General features: G+C 41.0%; 2 protein-coding genes across 3 annotated transcripts in view; both read right to left on the reverse strand.

Annotated features, from left to right (window-relative positions):
* The window catches only part of agbl4 (AGBL carboxypeptidase 4), a 364,986-nt gene that overhangs the window by 72,610 nt on the left and 264,910 nt on the right, over positions 1 to 27,466 (reverse strand). The gene's annotated exons all lie outside the window — the stretch shown is intronic.
* bend5 (BEN domain containing 5) lies at positions 348 to 19,647 on the reverse strand. The gene is given in 7 exon segments (XM_061778960.1): positions 348 to 7,396; positions 7,470 to 7,683; positions 14,294 to 14,442; positions 16,385 to 16,865; positions 18,271 to 18,401; positions 19,328 to 19,490; positions 19,492 to 19,647. Coding segments are annotated over 7 exon segments (1,359 nt in total). The 5' UTR covers positions 19,516 to 19,647; the 3' UTR covers positions 348 to 7,199.

The raw sequence follows: 27,466 nt of genomic DNA on the forward strand, positions 1-27,466 counted from the left end.
ACACTGCGATGTCGTGCACTGGCAAAACCAGCAGCGGTCTTAAGGGAAAAGTAGGATTACTTCTCAATAAGACAGGACTTTGACGCCATTTTGTGGCATCTTAGGGCCTTTCAGAAAGAGAACAAAAATAGCGAATACGGCAGTTTTTCAGCGAATAACAGAGAATAGGTTATAAAAATGTACACTCTACCATGCTTTTTTATTGTTTGGTTAGGAAAGCAACATATCAGTCAAATCAACTTTATCTGTCAATTAAAAAACTAAATGTAAAAGATGAGCTTCCGACATGAATCTAGAACCAAATATGTAGCAATTGGAAGGGGAAAAAAAGGCCAACACAAGATTAGTGCTGATAGAATAAAAGTCTGGATTTATTTTGCTTTATTATCTCTACATTAAACACGTTCCTGAAAGGAGCAAGAGACACATAAGAGGATGCTAAGCATGTTGCCAGCATAGCAGAGGTGTGGCCGGTTGAGCAAGGACATATACACACTATTGCCGAGTATAGAACGTTGCCTCTGGGAGGCTAAAGCAGGCTGAGGGAGTGTTGACTGAAATTATAAGAGTGTCTTTCACATTATCATACCAACAGGCTGGAAAACAATGCATTAACTACCCTGTCTTGCCCTAATGGGCACGGCAATGCACTTAAACCCAAAGGTCTGTACAGCACAGTTAAATTCATTAATTACAATAAATATTGTGGTAAAAGTCAGAGTTGCCGTGATGATTGCGTCCCTTTCGGACATGACATCATGGTTGTGCAGACACAATCAGACAGATGTGCTGTAATGACTGTACCAAATAGTCCTAGGGATGGCTTAAGTGCTGCAAAGAAAATGACTGAACAAATTCTGATCTCATTGGAGAGAAATTTTTGTTGAAACCAAAGGATGGGCATGATAATCAATTGATTGTTAAGAATCTGGCCGAGTTGTGTGAAACAGACTTGATTGTTGGAGTGCACTACTTGGATCAAACCAGCAGAGGTGCTGTTGATTCATTCTCAACTAGTTTGCGGTGTAAACAAGTACATGTTTTGGGAAAGTTGAGCCACATTCACACAATGGTACAACTCCTTGTCTCAGTGTTCCTCAGCTCAATACAACATTGGCGTGGGAACAGGAGTTCATTCAGAGAGATTTTCCTCCCCAATTAAAAATAATCAGATTAATTTCTGGTTAATTTTCACCATGGCCAATCAAGGAAATGTAGTCAAATGCCCATCCCTAGTTGAAACACATACGAGTAGAAAAACAAACTTTAAATTACAAAATCTCCTAAAACAAAAAACTAATGCATATTTAGTTGACTAAAACAGGTCCAGAAATGGTACGGCAGTGGGTCATAGTCTGACAACGTTGTACTCACTGCTACATAAATACTGACATTTTTTTTGAAAGAAAAAGGGTGAATGCAATGTGTATGGAATCATACCAAATACAGTAACCAGAAAAAGCAAACACAAAAAGCCATAAACAGCCACACTGATTGTACATTTTCCGCTTTTGCTCTTTGAGTACAGTGGTGCATTGAAATACGAGTGACCCAACTTGCGGTTTTCTAAAATACGAGCTGTCATTGGGACTACTTTTTGCTTAAAGAGCAAAAACTTGATAAGGATAACTAAAAATAACAATACGCCATCATATATTTTTTTATCCTGAGTCAAGAACTACTAGTATAACTGCGCCTTACTGAGGGGCCGAGACCATCTCCGTGTACAGTACTGTATATCTGTATTATACTGCACCCAGGCCCAAGGTGCTTATAGAGTCCTATTGTTCTTATTAAAACACATTTTAGATTTTTTTTCAGAAGCTGAAACAGTGTATCATTTACAGTACATTAATTTCCATGGGGAAAAGATGAAGTGTTTTGAGTTACTAATGTAGTCACGTAACGAATCACACGCAAACCTCAAGGCACCACTGTAGTTAACCCTAACTGTCAATAGAATCCATTTTTTGTGAAACTAAATTCTGTGATGACAATCAATACAGACGGAAGGTCCAGAACTCCTCCCCATGACATTACACAACACACTTAAAACATTGGCAGCAAACAGGCGTTGAAAGCGGACGGGTCCTTGTAAAATCAACAGGTTCTGAGGTACTCATGAGACTGACAAATAGAGAACAGCATTTGAGCGGATAGCACGTACACGACACATTAACAGCAAAAACGTTTGAGCGTTCTGCAAAGCGTTTTGGCTTGGGTGGCTTTCATCAGTGTTGAGGGACTAGCGGTGTGGTTGACGCGCCTGAATTAAACACGCCCTCCTCCTCCATGAGGGTTAAAAACATAGAAAAAAAGCACCATTTGAGGTCCGTATAGAACGGTTTGCTGGTAGCACCGTCAACCAGTAAAAATCTCCAAACGCAACACAGACACAAAACACAAGCGGGAGCGACTGCACGACGTAGCAAAGAGCAGATTACAACACAGCCGCAGCCCCCTCGATGCACAGCAGCATCATCAAAGAAGCACATCCTTTTCCAAGAATGAGTGTGAATCGAGGTGTTTAAGAAGATATATACATATATATTTATATATTCTGTACACATTGAGTAACCAGGTATAACCTTTTACTATCAATTTTCTTATGACTATACACACAGTTTAGAGTCACTGACAAACACCAGAGTAACAATGAGGTAGGACGGTGAAGGTTGGATGAAGTAGAACCGGTTTGTGGATTGTATACAAAGTTACTGATATTGTCATCAAAAATAGAGACCAAATAATGTGCTCCTCCCAGCATTGCCTCTGAGGCTCAAACAGTCACATCCTAAGTACACCAAGCAGTCAAAAATTGTAGGAGGCGGCTTTTATTGGACTGTCAATGGTGCAAAACGCTCCAGACAAGACCTTGGCAAGTGTCACCTTGATCTATGTGCATTTTGAAAGACCAGTCTGATTTCATGTCAGCAACTGGAGGTGGCACAGAAAGAGAATCACAGCTGGTGAGGTTCAATTTCCTCCTTTATCCAGCACGACCTGGGTGTGAGAGTAATGGAAGAGCCCGACTTTGCTATATAGCCGTGAACAAATGCCTCTGTCAGGTTATTCGTCTCGTTGGTGCATGTTACAAAGATGTTGATTAAGCTGAATCTGGGTTCAAAACATTGAGTACCTCAGTTTACAAGTAAGTAAAAGCGCTAGGAAGGAAACCAGCTTTTCAGAAGGTGCCAAACTCTTAAAGCATTGTCTTTTCCCTGACCCCCTTTTGGCATCAAACAACTAAAAAACAAAACATACATGACAGCATTACCGGAATTTCTGTGAGGTTGCTTTTGAACAGTGGATATCTTTCCATTCAAACCGCGTGTATCATATTTCCTCAAATAGTGGCATCTAACAGGGGGATGGCTTTAATTTCATTAGCCTAACAGCATAACTGTCATGTCACCATCAACAACAATGCGCTTGTTTTTTTTCTTTACATCTGTAGATTATCAGCCATCCAGCTCATGGTTATATGCAAAAGCTTAATGGAAGCAAATCCACTCTTGTTGTTTGTTGAATTTGTGGTTTTTCATATTTTCCAAAAGTGTTCACAAATGACTCATAAGCAATTGTGCTATTAGGCTGACGATTTTTCCAAACTGATTTAAAACAAAACAAAAAAGTGAGATTCGGCGGAACAAGTAAATTGCGTAGCTCCCTGAAACATAAACGTAAATGCACACAACATTGTGGAGCAATCGCACAAGTCTCCACAACTCAAAATTGTTGTTAAACACAACACTTCCACATCAGACATCATCTTGAATACTGCGCATGGAACATGTTTCCAACACACACGAAAACTGAGCAAAGAGGTGCTGTTTTGGTAAGCAAAGGACTTAGAAACCGAGTTCATATGGGCTCAGCAGTTTAGAAATTACAGTGCCATTTCTTTGTCTTGACTGAATGACACACCCAGTGACTACCGGTCCTTGCGGTACAGTGTCTACCGGTACTCGCGGTACAGTGTCCATTGTAGGGTCGGCCACTATTTGAGGAAATATACAGTATTATAACTCCATGCAAACACTTGTAAAGCTAAAGTCTTGCTTAATACAAGGGGAAACCAAAACATATGGTGGAAGTACTAGAAACCCAAACAACAGATACAAAAATAAGTTCTATTAAGTAGGGATGGGCCTATTTTTTTAATGTGCAAACCACACTGATCATTCCGTCAGCATCTCGTTTGTTTCGCATTCAAAAGTTTGGCTCAGATTGACCATATCTGTAAAACAACGACGACATGATCTCAAATCTAAACATGACCAACTTCCTGTCAAATAATCCAGTTATAATAATGTGACAAATCTTTTGAGGAATAAATCTATCCAGCATACTGCTCAGCATTGGTATGTAAACAACACACCCTCCCACTCACAAACAAAACATTTTAAGGTGCATCATGTTAATACAAGGATTGTTTGGCCTTAATTTAGTATTTGGATGTAAAACAAACTAAAAAAAAAAGAAAAAAAAAAGAGGGGTTTTAAGATGGATGAATTGACGTTTAAAGTGCATTCGATGTAAATGATTTGTCACCTTGTCAACTTACAAGTTTACCTTAAGAGTGAGGTTTTTCATTAAATGTAACATACTGCTTCTCTAATAATAGCTTCAGCTTTGCATCACTGATCAATTTGGCTCGGGAGATGTTTGTTCTTATTCAGGACTCTACATCATGCTTTAAAGCCAACAAGTCATATGGAAAACAAAAGTTCAAAAAGAATATATATTAAAAAAAAAAAGATAAACATACATGATAACGACATAAATTAGATAATTGTCCAGGACATTTACAACTGAACTCCAAGACCAAAAAAAACAAACAAAAAAAACAAATGCTGCAATCTCTCTCTACAACGTAAGGTAGCTTCACAAAAGGCTCAGTTGAACTTTGGAAATACCTTTAAACACAGCGGGACAGAGAGAAACAGCAACTAGCAACAAATGTAGTAGATGTGTGAAGAGGAGCAAAGGCTTGATAGGCAGCTCTGCAGCAGATTCACAGTTTTGCTCTGTTGGGTCACACTTGTGATTTCAATCAACATTTTGTTTCAATGGGCCAACACCCACGGAAAACATTTTGGGACAAAAAAAACACACACACCAAAATAAACAAAAGGACAGGTCTGACTTAAATGTCTCTAGGGTGGCCATACTTAGTTCCCCCCCAATGGCATTTCTTAAGAATAGGGTTATTGTGGGCTTTACAATAAATCGCCAGAACAATCATGTCTCAGACAGCTTTACCCACAGTTTCATCCACAAGAAGAAGACCTGAGCTACAGCCCCCCTTCAGAGTACCAAGAGGCCCAGCTCAGGTTCGACTCTACAGATACTTGTAAGAGTACCGATAGCCAACTCTTACATTCTCACAGCAAAGTGCAGGTGAAGTCTCAAGACTTCAGCTTCAACTACAATCACAGCTCACTAGAAAAGCCAAGGGCATGGCATGCCCTGGTGATTGCCAAATCCATTTAAGGCCTTTCCTGCTCCACCGTTACTTGTTCAACAGTAAAACTGTCTGCCACCGACAGCTTTCATTAAGAATCATGAACACAAACACACAGGGAAACCGCATTGTTTCCTTGTGCTCGGTCATTGTACAATAGCAATTGTACAGTTGTACTAACCAGAACTCAACCATAGGTCTTCTTAAATAAATGTTCTTGTGGAAAATTGCACAAAAAGACCAAATTCCATAAACATACTGCAGATATGCAAACACAATAAAAAGGAGTCCTTGGTTTAAAACAGTCCTGACAAATGAACTACATCTTAAAGCGAGGACCCCTGTTACGTCACTATGCATTGAAAAGCATCCAACTTGAAGCAGTAACGCCCAAAAATTGTGCAAACTGGGGTTCAGCCAATACTTTTGTGAAAAATATGTTTAGCGCTCTTACTGCTTTTCGTTTGGTAGGGTTTTAGTTCAATTGGCTGGTCTCGAGCTGCTTTTTGCAAACAATAAACTTTGATTAGGATATGTGACCGATGTCAAGCAATTCAGTTCCATCTGAAAGTCAACCATGTCAAATTTCAACCAGCATCGCAGAAGGGATTGTAGTCAAACTTGGGAGGTACCCCCCTATGTCTAGATTTTATTTTAGGTTTTGTTTTTCATCTGGAAAAAAACAAACCTTTTGTTTTTGAGATAGAAAAAAACTAAACAAAAACATGCTTTTCATTTAACAGCAATGCTATTTAATAACTCAGATTCATATAGCGCCTTTTGAGGAACCAAAGGTTGCAAAATGTATGTGTGTGTATTCATGTTACTTGTACTTGAGGTTTCTTTTTTTTTTTTTTTAAAGACGTCTAATGAAGCAGCATCCCAGATTTCAGCAAGCAAATTTAGCTATGAATACTTCGTTTTGCCTTTCTGTAAATGTTCTTTTTATAAAATTCCTTAATTTACTTTCAAGTAAGCAAACGGGGAAAAAAAAGGTTTTAAGTACCGTTTTGTGTAATTACTAAATTCTCATGAGCACAACGTGTTGTGTCTGACCTAGAGCCATGGCCACAATAATCTCTTGCAGCAACAGATTCTTTGTTGCATTCAGCATTATGTCTGTTACGAATTAAGACTTTCCTTATTGACTCTCCTATTGAGTACCAGTGCATAACCAACTGCAGACACTCTGTTCTCCAGCAGTTTTAGTCACACAAAACATCCAGACAGCTCTAGTAGATGCACGTTTCCCACCATACAGCAACTGGAAACTTTTATCCAGGGAAGTCATCTTTTACTTTTTAAAAGCTTAAAGGACTCGAGTGATGTTCTGACACAGAACAATAAATTAATTTCACAATCTTTTTTTTAACCCAGACACACTTAGGCAAACCATTTCTTCATACTGATCCCATTGTAAAGCTTATTTTAAAAAACAAACAAACAAAAAAAAACTCATGTTTGTTCCCATCTGCTTGGTGGGTAAAGCTGTCTGTAACTTAATGGGCAAACAGAGCTGTGAGGAAGGTGCTGTTTAATTCCCCCCCCCCCCCTTTTTATTAAAAAAGGGGCCTTTTGTGTTTCATACCATAACCAATTTGATGAGTTGAAGGAATAGCGGTGCTGCTGAGACCGTGAAGACAACATCAAATGTACCCAAACTGAGCCCCCTCCATATCCTTTGACCTATGCGTGATGGGGAAGAGGCGGGGCGCTGAAGAACACTTGATCTTTACATGCCGTCATAGGTAAAGTTCTCCATCTTGACTGTCTGTCTGATGAGCAGCTTGGACTCCCGCCGCTCCTCGTTCTTGATGGACTTGTTGATGTCCATGATCTTCTCACAAATGTATTTGTTCACTTTGGACAATCTTTGCGTTATCTCCGCACTGTCTGCCGTCTCTTGGGAAACTCGGTCGTACAGACACTCTGTGGCGAGGACAAAGTGTGAGCGGTTAGAAGAACCATCGGATGCGGTCCAGTTGGTAAACCTCTTTCTTACCTCTGACAATTTTTAGCTTGCTTGGTGAGAGTGGAGGTTTAGGAAGGGCGTCTTTCTTCTTTTTGGTAGCTACTCCAGTGACGCTACGGTTTTTGAGGGTTTCTGTGCCCCAGATCATGACAGCCAGGTTCTTTGTGAACTTGGAGTCTCCCTGGGTGCGCTGCAACTGGTGCCACTTCTCCTCCTCCACCCAGATCCCACCACCGAGGTGTACCTGCGCAATATGTGGGTGGAAAGCACATTAGTTGGCTAATGTATCCATATGCGTATTTGACAGTGGTGTATTTATGACTCATCTAGAAGAAACAACAGCATATTTTAGTAGCAGCATTGCAGCCAAGAGCAAATGCTTCTTACTATACTTAAGTATTCAAGTAATATATACTTAAGTATATATTACTTCAGTAATTGTTTTTCTGACAACTTTTTACTTTTACTCCCGCAGTCAAAATGAAGAGAATCACGAAGCAGCAACACCATGAATCTAGCATGTAGACAAGCATGAGCCCATGTTATATAAACGACTATATTAAGTATTTAAATTATTCAACACAAACAAAACACCTTAGCATGAGGCTCATCCATACTATTAGCTAACATACTAGACTGAATACCACGCCATTACAAGCCGATGTGCGATCACACATGGGCAAGCAAATATGAGCACAAGCACTCTACACAAACCATATTAATTTATTAAACTCACCTTTTGGCATTTAAACAATAAATGTTAGGGGAAAAAAGGCAAATTGAAATGGCAAAGTAGTCTACATAGGATATTATTAGTAGCTGCATGGGGAGAGAAGCGGAAAAAAACCATTCACTTCTACTTTCTTTTTTGTCTTGTGCATTCAAGGATCGGCAACAAAAAAATGACGCCTCAAACGAAGATGAAAAAAGACCATTAATTATTTTACCTTATGAACAAATACACCAAGATGGCACCAAAGTAATACTATTGCTTTGGCCTGAGCACAAAAACGACGAATAGACGAGTCCACCAAATAATGGAGGATCAGTTCCACCCACCCCCGCCCCCAAAAAAGAAAAAGAATAAAAATCAGCGAATTGGCCGACTCGTGAATGCCTAACTCCGAATATACAGGGATCACTGTATTCCCCATCCACTGCCTTACTGAAGAGAACTTTTTTATGGAGTCAACCACCAGAATGATTTGTGTTTTCTTAAGACAGCATAAAACCACAAGTGAGGGAAACTATTTTGTGGACAAAAGTTTTATTTCCCGCTGGCGAAGTTATCAAAATGGGCATTGTATATAATTGACAGAATAAAAAAACAAAACAAACAAACAAACAGAAAAACATTTCAGTCTCGGTTTGAGGATAAGCGGAACGGAAGATGAAGAAGGAAGATACAGCATGTGATTACTTTTTCAACCTTTTGTTGATAGTTTTCACCATATTACCTCAAATGGTGGCCTCAACTCAAACAATTTGAATTTGAATTGCATCGTCCACTGCAATTAGGTGGCTATAATTTCCTGTTCCATGACTGATCCTGCAATGTGGCACGATAGACATCTTTACCAGAACACAACACTCCGTAATAAAACACATAATGTATATTCATATAAAGAACACATCGAGCACATTTCTGGGTGTAAATAAAACCCACACAAGCACTTTGAATTGTGCGTACAGGGAAACAGTGTCTTAAGTTACTGAAAACTAACTTTATGGAAAATAATGAGAAGATTTCAGTAGGAGGAAAATTAGTGCGGGGTTTTCAGCTTGTCTTATTTGCATTTGTATTGTTATTTCTAAGCTCATTTTTACGATCATTGGGCTTTATCTTGTCAACTCAAATGCGACCGGATACACTCGTTACCGTGGCGACGACAACAAGAGTGGATCGCGACGACTGTATTATAAGGACAAAATGCGGAAAAAACGTGTGTTGGTGATCACCGGTGCTCAGGACAGGAGAGCACGTTTGTTTAAGGCTTGCTTGAGGTATGTTCACGTACTTTTAATACGATACGGCTCGCAACAAGGCAACAAAAACATTATGTAGCCGAGCAAGCTAGTGCTAGCACTAACGGTTGTATGTAAACATGCTGCCGTTCTGTCGAATCATGCTCTAAAGTTCCGGCGTGGGTGAAGTAATTTAATTACAATAAAGTAATTGAATTACAGTAAGTTAGCACCCAGCGGGACGGTGGACGACTGGTTAGAGTGTCAGCCTCACAGTTCTGAGGACCCGGGTTCAATCCCCGGTCCCGCCTGTGTGGAGTTTGCATGTTCTCCCCGTGCCTGCGTGGGTTTTCTCCGGGCACTCCGGTTTCCTCCCACATCCCAAAAACATGCATTAATTGGAGACTCTAAATTGCCCGTAGGTGTGAATGTGAGTGCGAATGGTTGTTTGTTTGTATGTGCCCTGCGATTGGCTGGCAACCAGTTCAGGGTGTACCCGGCCTCCTGCCCGATGATAGCTGGGATAGGCTCCAGCACGCCCGCGACCCTAGTGAGGCGAAGCGGCTCAGAAAATGGATGGATGGATGGAAGTTAGCACCTATTATTTCTGTCATGTTGTAATGTTGGTTTGACCTCACTGATTAGAATACACAATCTGACTAGAGCAGTGATTTCCAACCTTCATAGAGCCAAGGAACATATTTTACAATTGAAAAATTCACAGCACACCAACAAACAAAAATGTCACAAAAAGTGGATACATTTTATTGCTGTATGTACTTCCTGCCATCTAATAGAAGACCATTCATTTGTTCTGTCTGTCACTATGCCTCACTGGAATAAATAGATGAACAAAGATACATTATTTATTGTAAATATATATTTTCGGAATGCCGCACGGTGGCCGACTGGTTAGAGTGTCAGCCTCACAGTTCTGAGGACCTGGGTTCAATCCCCGGCCCCGCCTGTGTGGAGTTTGCATGTTCTCCCCGTGCCTGCGTAGGTTTTCTCCGGGCACTCCGGTTTCCTCCCACATCCCAAAAACATGCATTACTTGGAGACTTTAAATTGCCCGTAGGTGTGACTGTGATTGCGACTGGTTGTTTGTTTGTTTGTGCCGTGCGATTGGCTGGCAACCAGTTCAGGGTGTACCCCGCCTCCTGCCCGATGACAGCTGGGATAGGCTCCAGCACGCCCGCGACCCTAGTGAGGAGAAGCGGCTCAGAAAATGGATGGATGGATGGATATTTTCCGAGCAATTAAGTACACCAGTATATACAGTAAATGAACAGGTCATTTAAATTGACACATTGCGCTATCTTGTGTTCGGATCGGTCATCGGGTATCGGTTTTTTAAACTCGCTGATTGGTGATCAGCCCCAAAAATCCTGATCGTGTAAAGCCTATTTCTTATTGTTGTAATTTTGCCTTTTTCAGTTAATTATGAGTGAATGAACACGGCCTTATGATTGGAGGTTAAGATACCAACAGATGAATACATATCACTTTTTAAAGTGAACAGAAAACACAACGGTAAGGAAGGAACGGGTATGAGAGAGGGACAAAGTTAAGGGAAGTAAAATTTTAAACTAATTTAGTGTTATATTTAAAAAATGATTCCCACTGGAAACACATTTGCATTGCCCTGCGATTGACTGGCGACAGGGTGTACCCCGCCTCTCGTCCAGAGTCAGCTGGGATAGGCTCCAGCACACCAAATGGATGGCTGGATGGATACATTTGCATGAACCATCAAACACATTAACGTTCTCAGACACCCTTGGAGAATGATTTACTTAAGGTTTGCACGTGCAAAACGTGTGCAAATTTGATTGCGCTCACAGAAAGATGTAAAAGCTGATCTAACGGGGTTCATCCAGGATTGTGACCCTCAATTGCCACAGAGTTCATTTAGCGCGTTCTGGGAGAAGTATAAGCAAAAATATTAATTTAGCATGCGCAAGGAGATTTATTAAACCAGAGAAAAATTGCAATGGGTGATTTTTTGTTTCCAGATGTTAGAATGGTAGGGGATAACAGCACTGCAGTGTTTTACAATAAGGGGGTGGAGGCAAAATGAGAGGTGACGGGGAGAACTGATTGGTTCCACTCGTGTAAACCTTTTCAAAATGCCAGAAATAAAAACTATCATGACATATCTATTCAGCAATGCAATTTTTGAGCTCGTGAATGACTGAAAAGCTGACTTGGAGCCAGTCACATATGAAAAAACTCCTTTTAATTCTGTATTTCCTCACCACTGGGTGATTTCAGCAAACTGACAACTGTCTGGTGCTGGCCGCGCTCAGAACAGTTTTTCGGGCATGCAGTCCCAGGTTTTAAAATGCAATGTTACGCCAGATGGGCACAGACTTTAAAGCAAACAAAACCGTTTTTATGCAGTTGCAGGTTTGTCTAATATTATCGGGGCAGTCGCTTTCTTTTTTGTAACTCAGTAATACAGTATGTTTGTTTGTCTTCCACTATCACTTCCAATTCCATCACTTCAAACTTAATTTCGCACACGCAGTCAAGTTAGTGTGAACGCACAATGTAGCGCCCGCTATTTGGTTTCTTAATAAAATCAAGCTCTTGATATTAGTTGACCCCAATCTAATACAGTCACCTGTCAAAGAGGAAACCACACAGATCATTGCTAGCCACAGTAGAAGACATCTTAACCAACTCCGACTTAAACCACACAGCTAATCCCAGGAAGCACCACTTTCGCCGACGAGGATAAGAAAGCTCAAGCTGCTGGCTGCTTGTAGTTTGGATTACTCCCACCGTGAACTTAACATGTATCTCTCCACAGGCTGTTGCATAAGCGCGTCGCAAGCACCCCAAGCCGATTGCTTGCCAGGCAGTCTGGCCTGGTCATTTAGGTGGGCAGAAGCAGCAGGAGCCATATCTGACTTGCTTTCTCACGGATCTCTTATTACTCTAAAGTCGTTAGGCTGGAGTCCAAAAGGATTTTCCCTGTGCAGCTAATGTGCTTTAGGCTGCAGGCCAGACTCGTTCTTCTTTCCTCAAGTGAGGAAAGATTGTTTTCATCCTCCCTTGGAATTCCTTGCATTGATTTTCTCTACCCCCTTCTTACGCCAGTCCGACCCTCTCACTGGGGCTAACCTGTCAGTCACTCAGATTTTCTCTCGTGCGAATAATTAATATGGGATCCCTGATGTAAGGGGAGGTCTCATTTGCAAGAGTTCTTCATGCCTGAGATGGCTGCAGGTCCCAGAGCTTGTAGTACCAATTCCACCCCTGTCAACAGAGACAGGATGCTGGTTGCATTACAGTCAAGCCTAACTGGCTAATAAACACTAATGATACTGGCCAGGCCTGCAAGAACAATAATAATTTCCTCAACCTTGTGTACCTGCCAGAGCGGGACAAGGGAAAGGATTGATTTAAGGTGAGCTAGAGTTCATGTTTGTTACAAGGAAACACAGTGTTTCCTGCGCAATCAAGTGAGGCGTCAAGGCAAAAGGGTTTAAATAGATTGTAATATGGCCGATATAAGTGAACCTTTAAAATCAAATCTTCCAATGGTCCCAAGTCGAACAGTTCAGAACAACCAAGAAAACAGCCATAATATATGAAGTCATGCAAATTCTCTCCATATATGTATGTTGCACTGGTGTCAAACTCAAGGCCCCGGGGCCAGATCCAACCCACCGCACCACTATGTGGCCCACTAAAGCAATTGAGGTGTCTACTTTATGTTTCTCATTAAATAGGTTTGTTCATTTTAGGCACTTTTTCTTTACTTTTAAACAGATATTACAAACATGTTTTCATCAAATCCCTTCATAACTAAAGTGAACAATAGTTCTACACTTAATATTTGTGTGCCACAATTTTCTATGACTTCTGATTTCAAATTCAATTCTTTGTTAACAATATATGTAACAATCAATAGCTGGGGAAATTGTGTATATGAAATAATATGGTGAGGTCACTATACATTTAAATGTTTTCATAGTCATGAGGGCCCTTCTGAGGAAAACCATAACTATGATGTGGCCCGTGACAAAAATGAGTTTGACACCCCTGGATTGCAAGGGCGGGCAAAGTATGGCCACATATGGCCGGCCCACTATGTATTTTTAACCTGGCCCACCGAGCATTTAATAATTGTAATCTAATAATTGTGCCTCTTCTTACGAATAATGTTCCATTTCTGATTAGAGGTTTTAGTGCAAGTTAAACCATTTGAAACTTGGAGAACTGGGAATTTTGGCCCATACCAGCTTATTGCTTGATATTTTTAACTCAAACTTGTCCGCCAATTGATGAAGGGGTACCCCGTGTACCAGACGAAATGAAAGGGTTGAAAAGATGTTGACGTTGAGAAATAATGCAGTTATACTGTTTTAATCTATTATTGGAAGGCGTTTTTTGACCAGATTCCACAATATATATCACCCTTACCCTCAAACATATTTAATGTATTTAGAGTGTATTTAGAAAAATACTTTACAAACAACTTAATAAAGATTTTATGACAGCGACAGTTTAAACCTTAATTAGATGAGAACAATTCCTAAAATCATGCATGGGGTCATTTATTTATTCAAGTGCGGCGACTACTTAGTACTTATTTGAAATAGGCCCAATCTTTCAGTTATTAGCTAAATAGTGTGTAGTCTATTTAAACCATGACAAAATAAATGTCAACAATATTAGGATGCTAGCAATTTAGCTGATGTTGAGACTTCAAGTACAGTAATAAACTCATTAAATATTATGTTAAAAATTGCGATGTGTGTTCTGTTTAAAAACGGCCCAGTGTATTCTGTTCAGTTTTGTCAGTTAATTGATGCATTTTAAAAGATAAAAACAGAGGTAGTAACCATGTATCAGCCAGATAAAATTAATAGGCTGACCTTGCCATCGTTGCATGTGTAGACTGTTCTAGGAGATGGTGAGTAGCTGGAACTGGTGTTGGCTTCTTCTCTGAATGTTTCCTGGGTCTCAACAATGGGTTCACCCACCTCAGCCTTGATTGTCTGAGTGCCACTATCATGCATAGGCTCTAGAGGGGAAAGTAAGGTTGAACATTAGAGGAAACAAGAAACACATATTTTAAAACAAAACTGAGACAGTGCCCAGCCAAGCAAAAATAAACAATATTGCTGGAAGGCTGTAAACAACCAGTTGCACAAGACAGTGTTGTTGTTTTTTAACTACTAGTATGCTGACATGAGGTTTGATTTTTGAAGTACTGGACAAGTGCCCAAATGTTTGTCTGGCTCAGCCTAGACTTGCCTGTGCCTGGTACAGAAGGTTATTTTAGCCCAGTGGTTAAGCTGGCTTGGTGGCTGGCCATGTTAAGCTCCAACGTAGCAGATGAGTTTTAATATCAGACAGTGCACTTCATCCTGTGCATAAAGACACCCCAGGGTGCTCTAATCTCTCGCCTGTCCAAAAGATAGTCCAGTCAACGACCAGGCTTCTTGATCCACATTTACAGCCGCAGTTACACCGGCATCTGGCAAAAATGTTCTCTGTACGTTACTGGGCAGGTTCCAGTCCCAACCCCAGATTAAAAAAAAATGGGTGGGTTGCATTAGGAAGGGCATCCGATGCAAAAACTACACCAAACAAATCATGCGCTGTGGCGACCCCAGATGGGACAAGCTGAAAGTAACAACCACAACAACCATTTTTTTAAACTTGTATGACAGTCAGGACTGTTAAATTATGACATCTTACAGCACAGGCCATGGTGTGCAGAGTCCCACAGCCTCAGAGGGTTTTCATTGTTCAAAAGGTAGCATCCAAGAGAAGGGCACAAAACAATTTCCACAGGATTATCATCAAGTGGAGATAATATGGCACAACAGTGACATTACCAAGAACTGGACATACTTCCAAAATTAATGAAAAGAAGAGAAGAAAATTGGTCAGAGAAGCTGCTAAGAGGCAGACAGCAACACTGAAGGAGCTACAGGAATTTCTGGCAAGTACTTGCTGTTTAGTACGTGTGAAAATCTCTCATCTTCATATTTCTGGTCTATGAGGTAGGTTGGCAAGACAGAAGAAGCCTTTTTCTTACAAAGAAAAAAAAAACATACTTAGAATCTCCCACATGTATGTGGAAAAATGTGTTATGGTCTGATGAAACCAAGGATGAACGTTTTGGCCTTAATTCCAAAAGGTATGTCTGGTGCAAACACAAAACTGCTCATCACCAAAGGAACACTAGTGAAGCACGGTGGTAGCAGCCATCCTGTTTTGGGGGTCTTTTTCTTCAGATGGAACTGGGGGCCTAAGTAAAGGTGGAGGGAATTATGAACAGTTGCAAAAAGCAGTCAGTGTTAGCACAAAAATACCAAGCTTCTGCTAGATGGCAAAAAATGCCAGGAAAAGCCTACAAGAACATCTAGACTTTATTTGGAGATACTCAGATGCACTTTAAATAGAGGCAGGGGTGCTACCTCCCATTTAACATGCATTTTAATGTGATTGCTTTATTCTAAACAAAGCCACATACCCCGTTATGAGGATGAGCACACTTGTGCAACCATATCTGTTTATTATACTTTCCCTCTCAAAAAGTTTTCATTTTTGAATGAGAGTAGATATAACTTATACTGTATGTCACAATAATAGTGCAAAAAGCTTTGAAATTATTTATCTTGGTCTTATTCTTTTTTTCATAATCACAAAAACCTGGCATGAGCGCACCAAACCATATTACGTGTTGTTTATTTTTACTTCTCCACTCAAAAAGATTTCATTTTTTAATTGAGTTGTAAAAGTTATAGGTTACCTTAACAGTGGGAAAAACTATTGAAATGATTTATCTTCAATTATGTTTTTAAATCACAAAAACCTGTACACTCCATTGGTATCCAGTGTAGATAGTCATGGTCGAAAACATAATTTGTCTCTGATCAAGCTACATAGAAAAGTAGTTGAGGTACAAATGTGTGTGTGTGTGTGTGTGTGTGTGTGCGCTCCTGTTGCCTTACCACTGCCCAGCCTCATGAGAAGCACATCCTGCAGCCGTCGATTGAAGTCCCTGAGTTCTTTGACTTCAGTCAGCAGGTTGCCATATTCCTTGAGTTTCTTGGTCTGCTGCACCAGCTGCCGACGTGTTCGCTCCAGCTCCTGCTGCAGCCTTCTCATCTCCTCCTCCTGTTGCCTGTAGCTGACGACCACCTCCTCATAATGGACGCGAGGAACAACCGCCGCAGCCACATCTGTGTCCACATCGAGATGTTCCTGCTGCTGCTGGTGATGATGATGATGCTGCTCCTGCTGTTGCTGTTCTGCTTCCATATCTTCATCTTCATCGTCAGCATCTTCTCCCTCCTCAGCCAGTCGATCCTCATCCAGATCGTCTTCACCTTCCATACAGGAACTGGCGGCGTTTCTCTCTAGACGAGCCACTACTGCTGCCAAACTTTTGGAGGAGTTTGAAATGGGGCGTGCATGGTCCTGAGAAAGGGCCTTTAGAAGGAGAATATTTGACAATTTACGGGTATGCACAGTGATATTTTTTGAAATATTAATCTGATGTAAATGTGTCTTAAGTTTGTATTCAGGGCTACTACAACAATTTGTAGGTCGTCAACAAATTTGATGAGCCGTGTGTGACAAAAATTTATTCCATCTCATACTTTAATGTACATAAGAAGACTATGAAAAACAAACATTTCTCAAAGCAGGGATTAGAGCATTTCATTTGGCCCACCATGCAATTCTAGAAACAAATACAACCTCTAAGGAACTATAGTAAAAATCCCCAACACATTGAACACACAGATGCTCATAATATACAAGAAACATTTGTCAATTATGGCCCTTGGAGGACTTAAAAACTGAAGTGACGCCTAATAGGGAGACAAAAATGCACATAATATGCATAAGTTTTTTGATGACTATGAGAATCTCACGAAGAACTAAAGAAGAGTTATGGAGTTCCTGATGAGCCGCTCAGAGGATTTGTCCGTGAAAGAGCATCTGTCCAGAGTCTAGAGAATTTGTGTTAATCCACCACATGGTAAAAATAGTGTGAGGGCTTTTGGGTTGGAGCCCAATACATATACATCGACTGTATAAAAATATGTCATGTTCATAGCTCTTTACATAGTTTTTGGACATTTTTTTCACATTCTACAAAAAGTAGAATCACTCAGATCACCTTCAATAATGGCAATGCCAGTAAAGGACCTCAAAAATCCTATGAGCTCCAAACTCCACACAAGAACTTCATAAAGACAGTTAAACAACGCTTGCGTTCAGAATGGTATTTGACATTAATTTTAACTGCCATTTTATTTGCAGTGGTTTACAAAAAGCACTGCATGATACTGAGAGCTTTTTCCTAATATCATTGTTACTATTTTGGCAAAATTGGAGGGACAAGACAGTATTCAGCCATGCATCCATCCATTTTCTGAACCGCTTATCCTCACAAGGGTCACGGGAGTGCTGGAGCCTATCCCAGCTATCATCGGGCAGGAGACGGGGTACACCCTGAACTGGTTGCCAGCCAATCGCAGGGCACATACAAACTAACAAACCGGAGTGCCTGGAGAAAACCCACGCAGGCACGGGGAGAACATGCAAACTCACAGGCAGGGCCAGGGATTGAACCCCGGTCCTCAGAACTGTGAGGCAGACGCTCTAACCAGTCGTTCACCGTGCCGCCAGTATTTAGCCAATTATGACAAATTCTTAAACTCTAAAAATAACAATACAGGCAATGTTGGTTTCATACCAGCATTGAAATCTAATTCGTTGTTGCATTATTGTAATTTAAAGAAAAGTTATTTTCCTACTTATTTTTTCCTTCATGCATTCATTTACATGGGGTGCGCTCTGAAACATCACCTAATCCAGAAGTTCCTACCTTTTTATGCCTGAGAGGCATCCTCTCCTCTCCAAAACTGTTCTCAATTGAATTTCCTGAATTCTTGATGGACATCTTGGGAATTTTCATCTTCTTTTGCATTATAAAGTCTTCAAACTCCTCTACAGCATCTGCAAGAACAAACTCATTGTCTTTCCTCTCATCCATCGGTGCATCATCTCGCTCTCTGATTACATTTACTTAAGCATGCTGGGAAAATGAACATTTAATCTTTGTAGAGATGCAAGCAAAATGCAGATTTTAACTGCAACGGACACAGAGAAGGCGTTAGCTGGATAGATGTCACAGCACAGACAGCTCACAATCAGGGATTAGCCACGTCATATATTAAACATAATAGCCAGTCAGAGAGTTAGCGATGGCGTATTTAACGAACCAGACGTTTAACATGTAAAACAAAACCAACATGCGCTGTCACGTTACTGACATGTCTGCGGGGCTGTCTAGAAAGACGCCGCAGCGGCGCATCTTTGTGACACACAAAACTACATAAATCAAACCGTGTTAACACCATTTTAACGCACCCGAGTCGTAGGGAATATGGATTAGCGGTTTAAAAAAAAAAAAACATAAAAAGAAGCGTCAAGCGTCTGGTCTTCCTTACGTTGCATGTTATGACAGCTCTACGTGTGCAGACAGTCGGCTAACTCTAGCATGCTAACTGTGCACACCGACGAGCTAACAAGCGTTAGCTCCGTGTTGTAAACAAGCGACGTCGCTGGCTAAGGTTATCCGCCAAACGTCGAAACAACAGCAGCCCTTCCACAAGAGTAAACACATGTTACGGCACTCGTAGCAAACTTGTCTTAGCGCACCTTGCTAGCATGTCCGGCTAGCCAGGACGCTGCTGCGGCTATCAGGGTGTCAAGAGCCCAGCTGATGAGCTCTTGACAGGTCGGACTAAATAAATAACTTGACATATTTCCGTGTTTGAACACACGCCGACGCCAGTGGGGCGGAATGGTATTTACAAGACAAGTAGCTAACGCGTTTTAAAAAGAAAAAAAAAAAAAAAAAAAAAAAAGGAGCAATTTACCTGCAAGGGCAAGGATGTGAGCCTCGCCCGGCTGGCCTGCGTTGCCATTCTCTTCTTCTGCCCTGCGAACCACATACACCTTCCGATGATCGAAATCGGCTCCGTGCTCGGGGTTGAAATCTTGGATGTTGGAAACGGGCAAAGCGCAACACAGATCGTCTTCAGAAAAATCGAACAAAAGCATACATTATTTTCCTTTCCTCAGTCGTTCACTTTTGATAGAGTTGACTTGCGTATTCCCCCCTTCACAAAGTATAAAAAATATATACACATAGGGAAGGTTGTGGATCAAATCGGCGCTCGGTTGCTTTTGCCTGGTCCACATCAGCAGGGCACATCATGGCATGACGAACAGTTTGTTTGTATTCATCCCACCACTTTTTCACCCCCCCCCCTCCAAATATTGTTATCCTAGTGGTTTGCAGATTTGCCTCACTCACAGTTCTGAGAATAGGGAGTTTAGTGTGCATGTTCTCCCTGTGTCAGTGTGGGTTTGCTGCGGTTACTCAGCCTTCTATTACACTTTATGCCAAATTTATGCAGAAATGTTAAGAAATTTCAAAGGGTTCACATAGTATTGTCCTCCCACTGTAAAATATATAGCAAAAGGAGTACGTAGTGAGGAGGGTGTTTAATATATATATTTATTTGAAATACTTTTTTTTTTCCTTTCCCCCACACAGTTCACAACACTTGTGGAATTTAGGACAAGATTCAAGCGATACACAACTAAGAAGTCAGCGCAGCCTGGCTGCACATGTACCATCTCTACCAAGGGAGCTTCTATCATAGGTACGGGTACAAATCTTTGCAGAAGCACATGGAGTGGTATAGGCATTTCTCACATGAGACTTATTCAGTACGTATCGACAATAGACATGAATTGTACTTATATCATATACAGTCCTGTCGTATGTAATGCAGTAGATCATTATTCAGAAGTGCACTTTATATTTTGTTCCACAGTTTGGCAGAGGCCACCACTGCAGTCAAAAGAAGAGGATACTGACAACAATGAGTGTCAGGTCAAGTGTGAAATCATCTTCGCAACCTGGACCAAGCGCGCACACTTTTGGACCGGGGCAGAAAAAGATCATAGTTTGGTAGCATTTATTGTCATCCTTGACCACTTCCGAGGACATTAAAATATCTCAGAGGGAGAGGTAATACAACATGCTACTCTGATGATCTTGTGATTTGATGCCTTTCTCCAGGTAAAAAACTCATTTTTTTATCTCATGCTTTTTAGAGCATTTCCACTTTTAAATATTTTTTGCACTGTACGCTGTTTTAATTGTATTTTCTCTTTTTTTCTTTTTTTCTCTTTGTTTTAAATGTTTATAAGCTGTTTTTTGTCTTTGTTTTTTGCACTCCGGTTTCCTCCCACATCCCAAAAACATGCATGGTAGGTTAATTGACAACTCTAAATTTCCCATAGGTGTGAATGTGAGTCCGAATGGTTGTTAGTTTGTATGTGCCCTGCGATTGGCTGGCTACCAGGGATAGGTTCCAGCACGCCCGCGACCCGAGTGAGGAGAAGCGGCTCAGAAAACGGATGGATGGATGGATGAATATTAAAGAACAATATTAAAGAATACATTTATTATCTGCAATCAGATTAATAATTGAGGACAACACAAGAAATATTTAACAAATGTAAACAGTACGTATATTCAAGTGGACTTTCATAAGTAGCAAGTGATGAGGACGTGTGGCGCCCGCCGCCGTGTTTGTAGGACCATTTTAATCTATGATGAAACGTGACGTCATCGGGCGGTGTCCCTGTACAGCTGGCCTGCGACAAAAATTTGTTTGACACCCGTGTCATAAGTCCTTTAAAGGAGACATACTATGCATTTTTTTCTACACTTCAAAATGAGTTACCAGGTGTTTTTATAACATGTCTGTGAGTTGCTTTCATCAAAATATCACAAAGATCAAGAATTATACAGTGGTGCCATGAGATAGGATTTTAATACGTCCCGTGACGATGCTCAGAACTTAAACTCTTATGTCAAATCATATTTCACCCATTGAAATAAATGGTAATGCGATTAATCCATTCCAGCCTCCAAATATAAAACAACAAAAATAGCACTCTATATTATTGTAATTTATTGAAACATATAGTAATAACAAATAGAATGTAATAAATTAAACAGTTTGTTCATCATGATAATGTGCCACTCCTTCTGGTGTGCATGCTTTGGCTACCGGGGGGCAGTATAATACAGACAGACATACAGATTCACACGAACAAGGTCATAACTAAACGTAGTAATCTGCAGTATTACTTGTCATTTTGTTGCAGAGGATAAAGAAAATATGCCTGTGATTATTGTTATATTGTCTGTGTACAGTACATGTGTTGGCCCACCATTTGTTTTCAAATATCCATTGCTACTCATGAGCTATTCATTGGTGTCTTGCATTGTTTGTTGACATTAAGCTAAGCAGACTTTCCTAAGGTAAATGAATGTGGTTGTTTTAAATACACAACATGTAATCCTCTTTGTTTTATGTCAAATTTGACAAAAAACTACAACTGGGACAGCTTGAAGCCTCTTTTTTGAAGAATTGTTCACTATCTGCCAAACTGCTGCTTGTTGTGAAGCGAGTTGAGTCAACTGCCACCATACAGCGATCGTATTGAAAATCTCTGCTCGCAAGTCAAAGAAAAAAGTTCTGCCAAACGACAGCTCGTATCTCGAAAAAACTCTTATCAGGTCATTTGTATCTCAAGGCACCACTATAGTTCAGTTTGCACACTATTTCTTGTTTTGCTGAAATGAGCCCATTTTGAGGGGGTGGCCCTGTCTCATTCAAGTGAGCGAATGTTTACCCGCTCTCTTTTCCTCACGCTGCTTTTAATCAACCATGTGTGCTACTCAGGTACACAGGTGTTTACCCTCTCCCATGGCCTAATGGAAAGTACTACCTCCGTTGCCATGATGGCCGGTTGCCATGAACAGAACAGGTCAAGCAGCTTCTACTCGCGGAAGTGTGGCCTAGAGCAGTGGTTCTCAACTGTTGTCACTCTGGGACCCTCTGAATTATGCTATGAAAACACCCGTGGCATTCTTTAAATGTTTAAATGCCCCTAGCAGTTACGTTTCTGAAGCATGCCTGTTAAATTGATATTTTTCAAATAAAAGGCAAGTCTGACCTGGGATGTACGTTAAATATTTCACTGCTGACAGCGATGTAACCTGAATTTGTACGCAAGTCGAAACACGGCATAGTCTATCACTTACCAACAATAATGTAGTACTAAAGCCATAATTAGAATAAATATTTGTATGAAAAAGACTAACTACGCCAACCGATGGTGGCTTCTTGTAGGGCTTGAAAACATATTCTTAATACATATTCTTATTCTTCTTCTCAAGGTGGTTTTATTGTCAACTCTTCAATATGCGTAACACATACAGAAGATTGAAATTACGGTACTCAAGGGCCTGCGGTGCTACAAAGACAGTACAAATAATAACATCAATATAAAAAGCTAAATAAAACTATGGTATATACAGTATAAAAAGTATTCATTGAATGTGCAATATCAAAGATCAGGTTACGTGTGCAACACAGTCAAGGTCAGAGAACCAAGGCAAATAAGACGTATTTAAATTAGATGACAAAACCCCAATGCTGCTAAAGTGGCTGGTGTGTGTGTGTGTGCGTGTGTGTGTGTGTGTGTGCGTGTCTGTGTGTACTGATGTGTGTGTGTGTGTGTGTGAGTGTGTGTGCATGTGCATGTTTGTTGGGCGTCAGAGCTCAGGTGGGCAGAAGACAGAAGAGGTTGAGGGGGAAGATCGGGAGTTCAGATTCCTGACAGCCTGATGAATAAAACTGTCTTTGAGTCGGCTAGTCCTGGCTTGCAGACTCCGCAGTCTCCTCCCTGATGGCACCAGACTGAAGAGGCTGTGTGATGGATGGGTGGCATCCCCCGTTATGCGGCGGGCTTTACGAGTGAGGCGGGTGCTGTAAATGTCCTATATGGAAGGAAGGTAGGTTCCAATGAACTTCTCAGCTGCCCTCACTATGCTATGGAGAGTCTTGGGGCAGGATGTGGTGCAGGCTCCGTACCACGCAGTGATGCAGTTGGTCAGGATGCTTTCTATGGTCCCTCTGTAGAACAAGCACATGATGGGGGTCGGGGCTCTGCCTCTTCTCAGCTTGTGCAGGAAGCAGAGACGCTGGTGAGCTTTCTTGGTCAGTGATGAGGTGTTGCTGTTCCAGGAGAGGTTCTCGGTGATGTGCACTCCCACGCTCTCCACCCCAACACCATGTTCAGGGGAGCATGATGGTAATGCGCTGTCCTGAAGACCTCAACAATCTCCTTGTTTTTTTCCACATTTAGGGAGAGATTGTTGCCAGCGCACCACCCGGCCGGGAGGCTCATCTCACTCCTGCAGTCTGTCTCGTCCCCGTTGCTGATTTTTTATTTTTTTGGGGCATTTCAGTAGTTTATAATCATCATGACGTCACAACATACATTATAGAACTTGAAAAAAATTACCCACCCACGACAAAGATTCCAAATAAATGTCATTGCATTCTGTAGACATCCAATGCTGTGAGACCTCAAGCGGCAGCAGGATGAAACTACATTGGGCAGATTAATAACAGGAATGAGTAGTAAAAACAAACAAAAAAAACCCTTGGGATTTTTTGATGTTGCATTGGTAACATCAACAACAACAGTACACAATCAAGAGGTAAAAACAATTTCATGGCGGTCCGATGCAAATATAATCTGAACAACAGGATTTCTGATTTGTATGGGGAAAATCAAACAATGACGTAAATGTTACCACAGCTTTTTTTTTTTTGCTCGCACACCAAACGGCGGTGGCTCACTGAAATGCACTTCTTGCATAACGCTAGAAGACAAACAGTTTCATAAAAATCTTGTGAGTTGCACAATTTACATGCATTGCCCTTCAAATTCTGCGCATACAAGTGCATAAATGATCCCAAATACTCAAAGCAATCTGTTGTCTTTATACAATCACAATAACGGTAAAGACACACAATAGTAGCTACACTTTCACAAATTCATACATATTCATTCATATGGCAGAAATAACAGCAATAATTTTGCGGTCTGCTTCTGTGTGAATGCAAAATGGCGGCCACATCACAGACGCCTCTGGTGTATCGCAGCAACATCACGAGGCTCTCTCCAGTGGCTTTAAAGAGAACTCTTTCAGCACTAAGATGCATTTGTGTTAGTTTCCATGGAAAAGGAAAATTAAGCAATTGGAGAAAAAACTAAACAAAAATGCCATCAGCATCTTCAGAAAGCATGCTGCAAATCACGAAACATAATTACCGTGAAGACATTTTGCCGTTAAATGTGCAAAATATATTAGTTTGAAAAAAAATGTTCTTCTTCTTCGAAGTCATTATTAACTTTTGAAAAACTGCCAATAATTCAAACACTGTACTCATATCAATCAAATGAATTGATTAGTAAAATGAAATGCAGTGGGGTATTAATCAAATAGGGATGAAAATGACCCATATGTATTTCAAAAATTCATTTGATTACAAGAAGAAAAAGGACACAAAAGGGCTGGCGGCCGGTGAGGTCACGAGGACGAGCTGTCACTCAACAGGCCACTGCGCGCCTCCTTCCATCGAAAAAGCTGAGTGGCCAACGTCTCCACGTCCCCGTTGCTGATGAGACCCACCACAGTTGTGTCGTCTGCAAACTTGATGAAGAGGTTGGAGCTGTATGTCGGTGTGCAGTCATAGGTCAGCAGGGTAAAGAGGGGGGGACTCAACACACAATCTTGAGGGCCTCCCATGTTCAGAGTGATGGTGCTGGATGTGTTGCTGCAACCCGTACTGCCTGCAGTTTCCCTGTCAGAAAGTCCAGCAGCCAGTTGCATATCGACGTGTTGAACCCCAGCTGGTCCAATTTGTAGATCAGTAGTTGAGGGATGATGGTATTGAATGCTGATCTGAAGGCTATGAACAGCAGTCTGACATATGAGTCCTTAGAGTCCAGGTGTGTGAGGGCAGAGTGGATGGCAGTGGAGATGGCGTCATCGGTTGACCGGTTGGACCGATATGCAAACTGGAAGGAGTCCAAGGAGTGGGGGAGGACTTGATGTGGTGCATGACTAGCCGCTCGAAGCACTTCATCAGGACGAGGACGAGCGCTACCGGACGGTGGTCATTGAGGTAGCAGGGAGACGACTTCTTCGGGACCGGGATGATGGTGGTGGCTTTGAAGCACATGGGGACAACACCCTAACTCAAGGAGGTGTTAAAGATGTCTGTGAAGACATCTGTGAGTTCAGCTGCACAGTCCCTCAGAACACGACCAGGTATGCTATCAGGGCCCGGGGCTTTTTGTGTGTTGATCCTATCCTGATTCTTATCCCATGTGTAAGCTCAAAATGTTGTATGTCGGTACTGTTGTAAACCGAAAATCCCGTGTAATTTTTGACTACCTGTCCACGACCCACCCAAAATGGTACTGCGACCTACCAGTTGAGAATCACTGGCCTAGGGTGCGTGTAAAAAGTGAGCACCATTAAAGACAATACTCGTGGAGTCAGCACTTCATACGCTTGTCAAATAGTGTGCTGTTCCGTGCATGTGGCATACACGGCAAACATATTGTCAAACACAAATACCCAACCATGCTCTGCTAATCAGAAGCTAGTGTTGTTAGCTAACTATAAAATATGAGTGCAAAAAAACCTTCTAATAAAGGTTTTGTGATGGTGACCCTTTTGAGTTCTTTTTCCAATGTTTTCTATGGAGTAAAAACAACAACTTTCTGACCTTTAAAGTTCCACTGCATCTTACAGAAAACGATTACTTCTCTTATGTGTTATTGGAAATCTTCAAGGAGTGTCAAAGACAAGATTATTACACGTCTGATCAGATTTCATTGACCTACATCATGTGGTCCCTGGTTGATCTCTTATTTACAAAACAGAAAGGCCAGCAGACAGGGTAGTCTCATCCAAAAGGGAAATAGGCTGCTCAATTGTAACTCCACTGAAGAGTAGCACAGTGGCTAATCGACACAAACAGTTTTGTTCCACTTCGGCTGCTTTAATTGAAACTGAATTGATGCAGAAATTTTATGAAGCCTTTGTGTCTTCTCTGTTATCTTATTTGCAAGTTTCAAGGCATTTAGTTTAGACGAGTGTTAAATGTCTTAACGCGCCCGTGGGGCTTGCTCATTTTGCTGTCTGACTAGTCTGAGATGGATGAGAATGTCCTAAAAAGAGCAAATGAAGCAACAATGATTATCACAACTTGTTTTGCCATCAGGGCTTCTCTTGAGTTGAAGTTTGGGCGTGGGAATCACTGAGCTGAACACTCGACAGTGTTTCAATGCATGACATTTTTATTTATCTGTGACCGCCTGCAGAGCAAATAGATCAGCCGCTCAGACTGCTATTTGATCAGAAGTTCAAAGACTATAATGGGAAAACAACAGATAAACAAAGAGATTTGGGCAGACTCTTAACAAATAGAACAGAGGATTACTGTTAAGCTAAACTTGTGTTCTGTACTATCCTCGAGGCTGCTGGACTTGTCAACACAAAAGCTGCTGTGTCTTTGAAGCAGGCGTCGAGGGGAAGGGCATTTCTTTTAAATGGCTCATATCATATTACTTCTGCTGCCTGGGGAGGTTTAATACAATTCTAAAGCACTTTCTCCAATATAAATACATTTCAGGGTCCATTTGGGTGCTGCAAGAATAATGGACAACTTCCTGGACACAATAAAAAGATCTTTCTTTGAATGATGACTGAATTCCAAGTCAACCACAAAAATCACATAGGCATTACTTGTGTTTTTATTTCTATGAAAGGAAAATGATTACAGTATGTAAATGCAATGGACATATGTTCTTTATGTACTTTAAAAAAGTAGATATTTAAGAACAAGTCAACACACATTTATAGCTTGAGAGCTTTAGCATCATTTGATTGCTCAAATGTAGTTCAAGCACTTCATTTTAATTAAACCCAAATAAGGTGCTCTTTTCAAATGGCGCACTCACTAAAAATAAGCAAAACAATGCCACTCAGCAATGCCAAAAACATCTGCCAAGGCCAAATAATCCTCATTAAAGAGTAACAGCAAATATAGTACAACTCCTGC

Source organism: Phyllopteryx taeniolatus, chromosome 7 (assembly GCF_024500385.1).
Source record: "Phyllopteryx taeniolatus isolate TA_2022b chromosome 7, UOR_Ptae_1.2, whole genome shotgun sequence".
Lineage (NCBI taxonomy): Eukaryota > Metazoa > Chordata > Actinopteri > Syngnathiformes > Syngnathidae > Phyllopteryx > Phyllopteryx taeniolatus.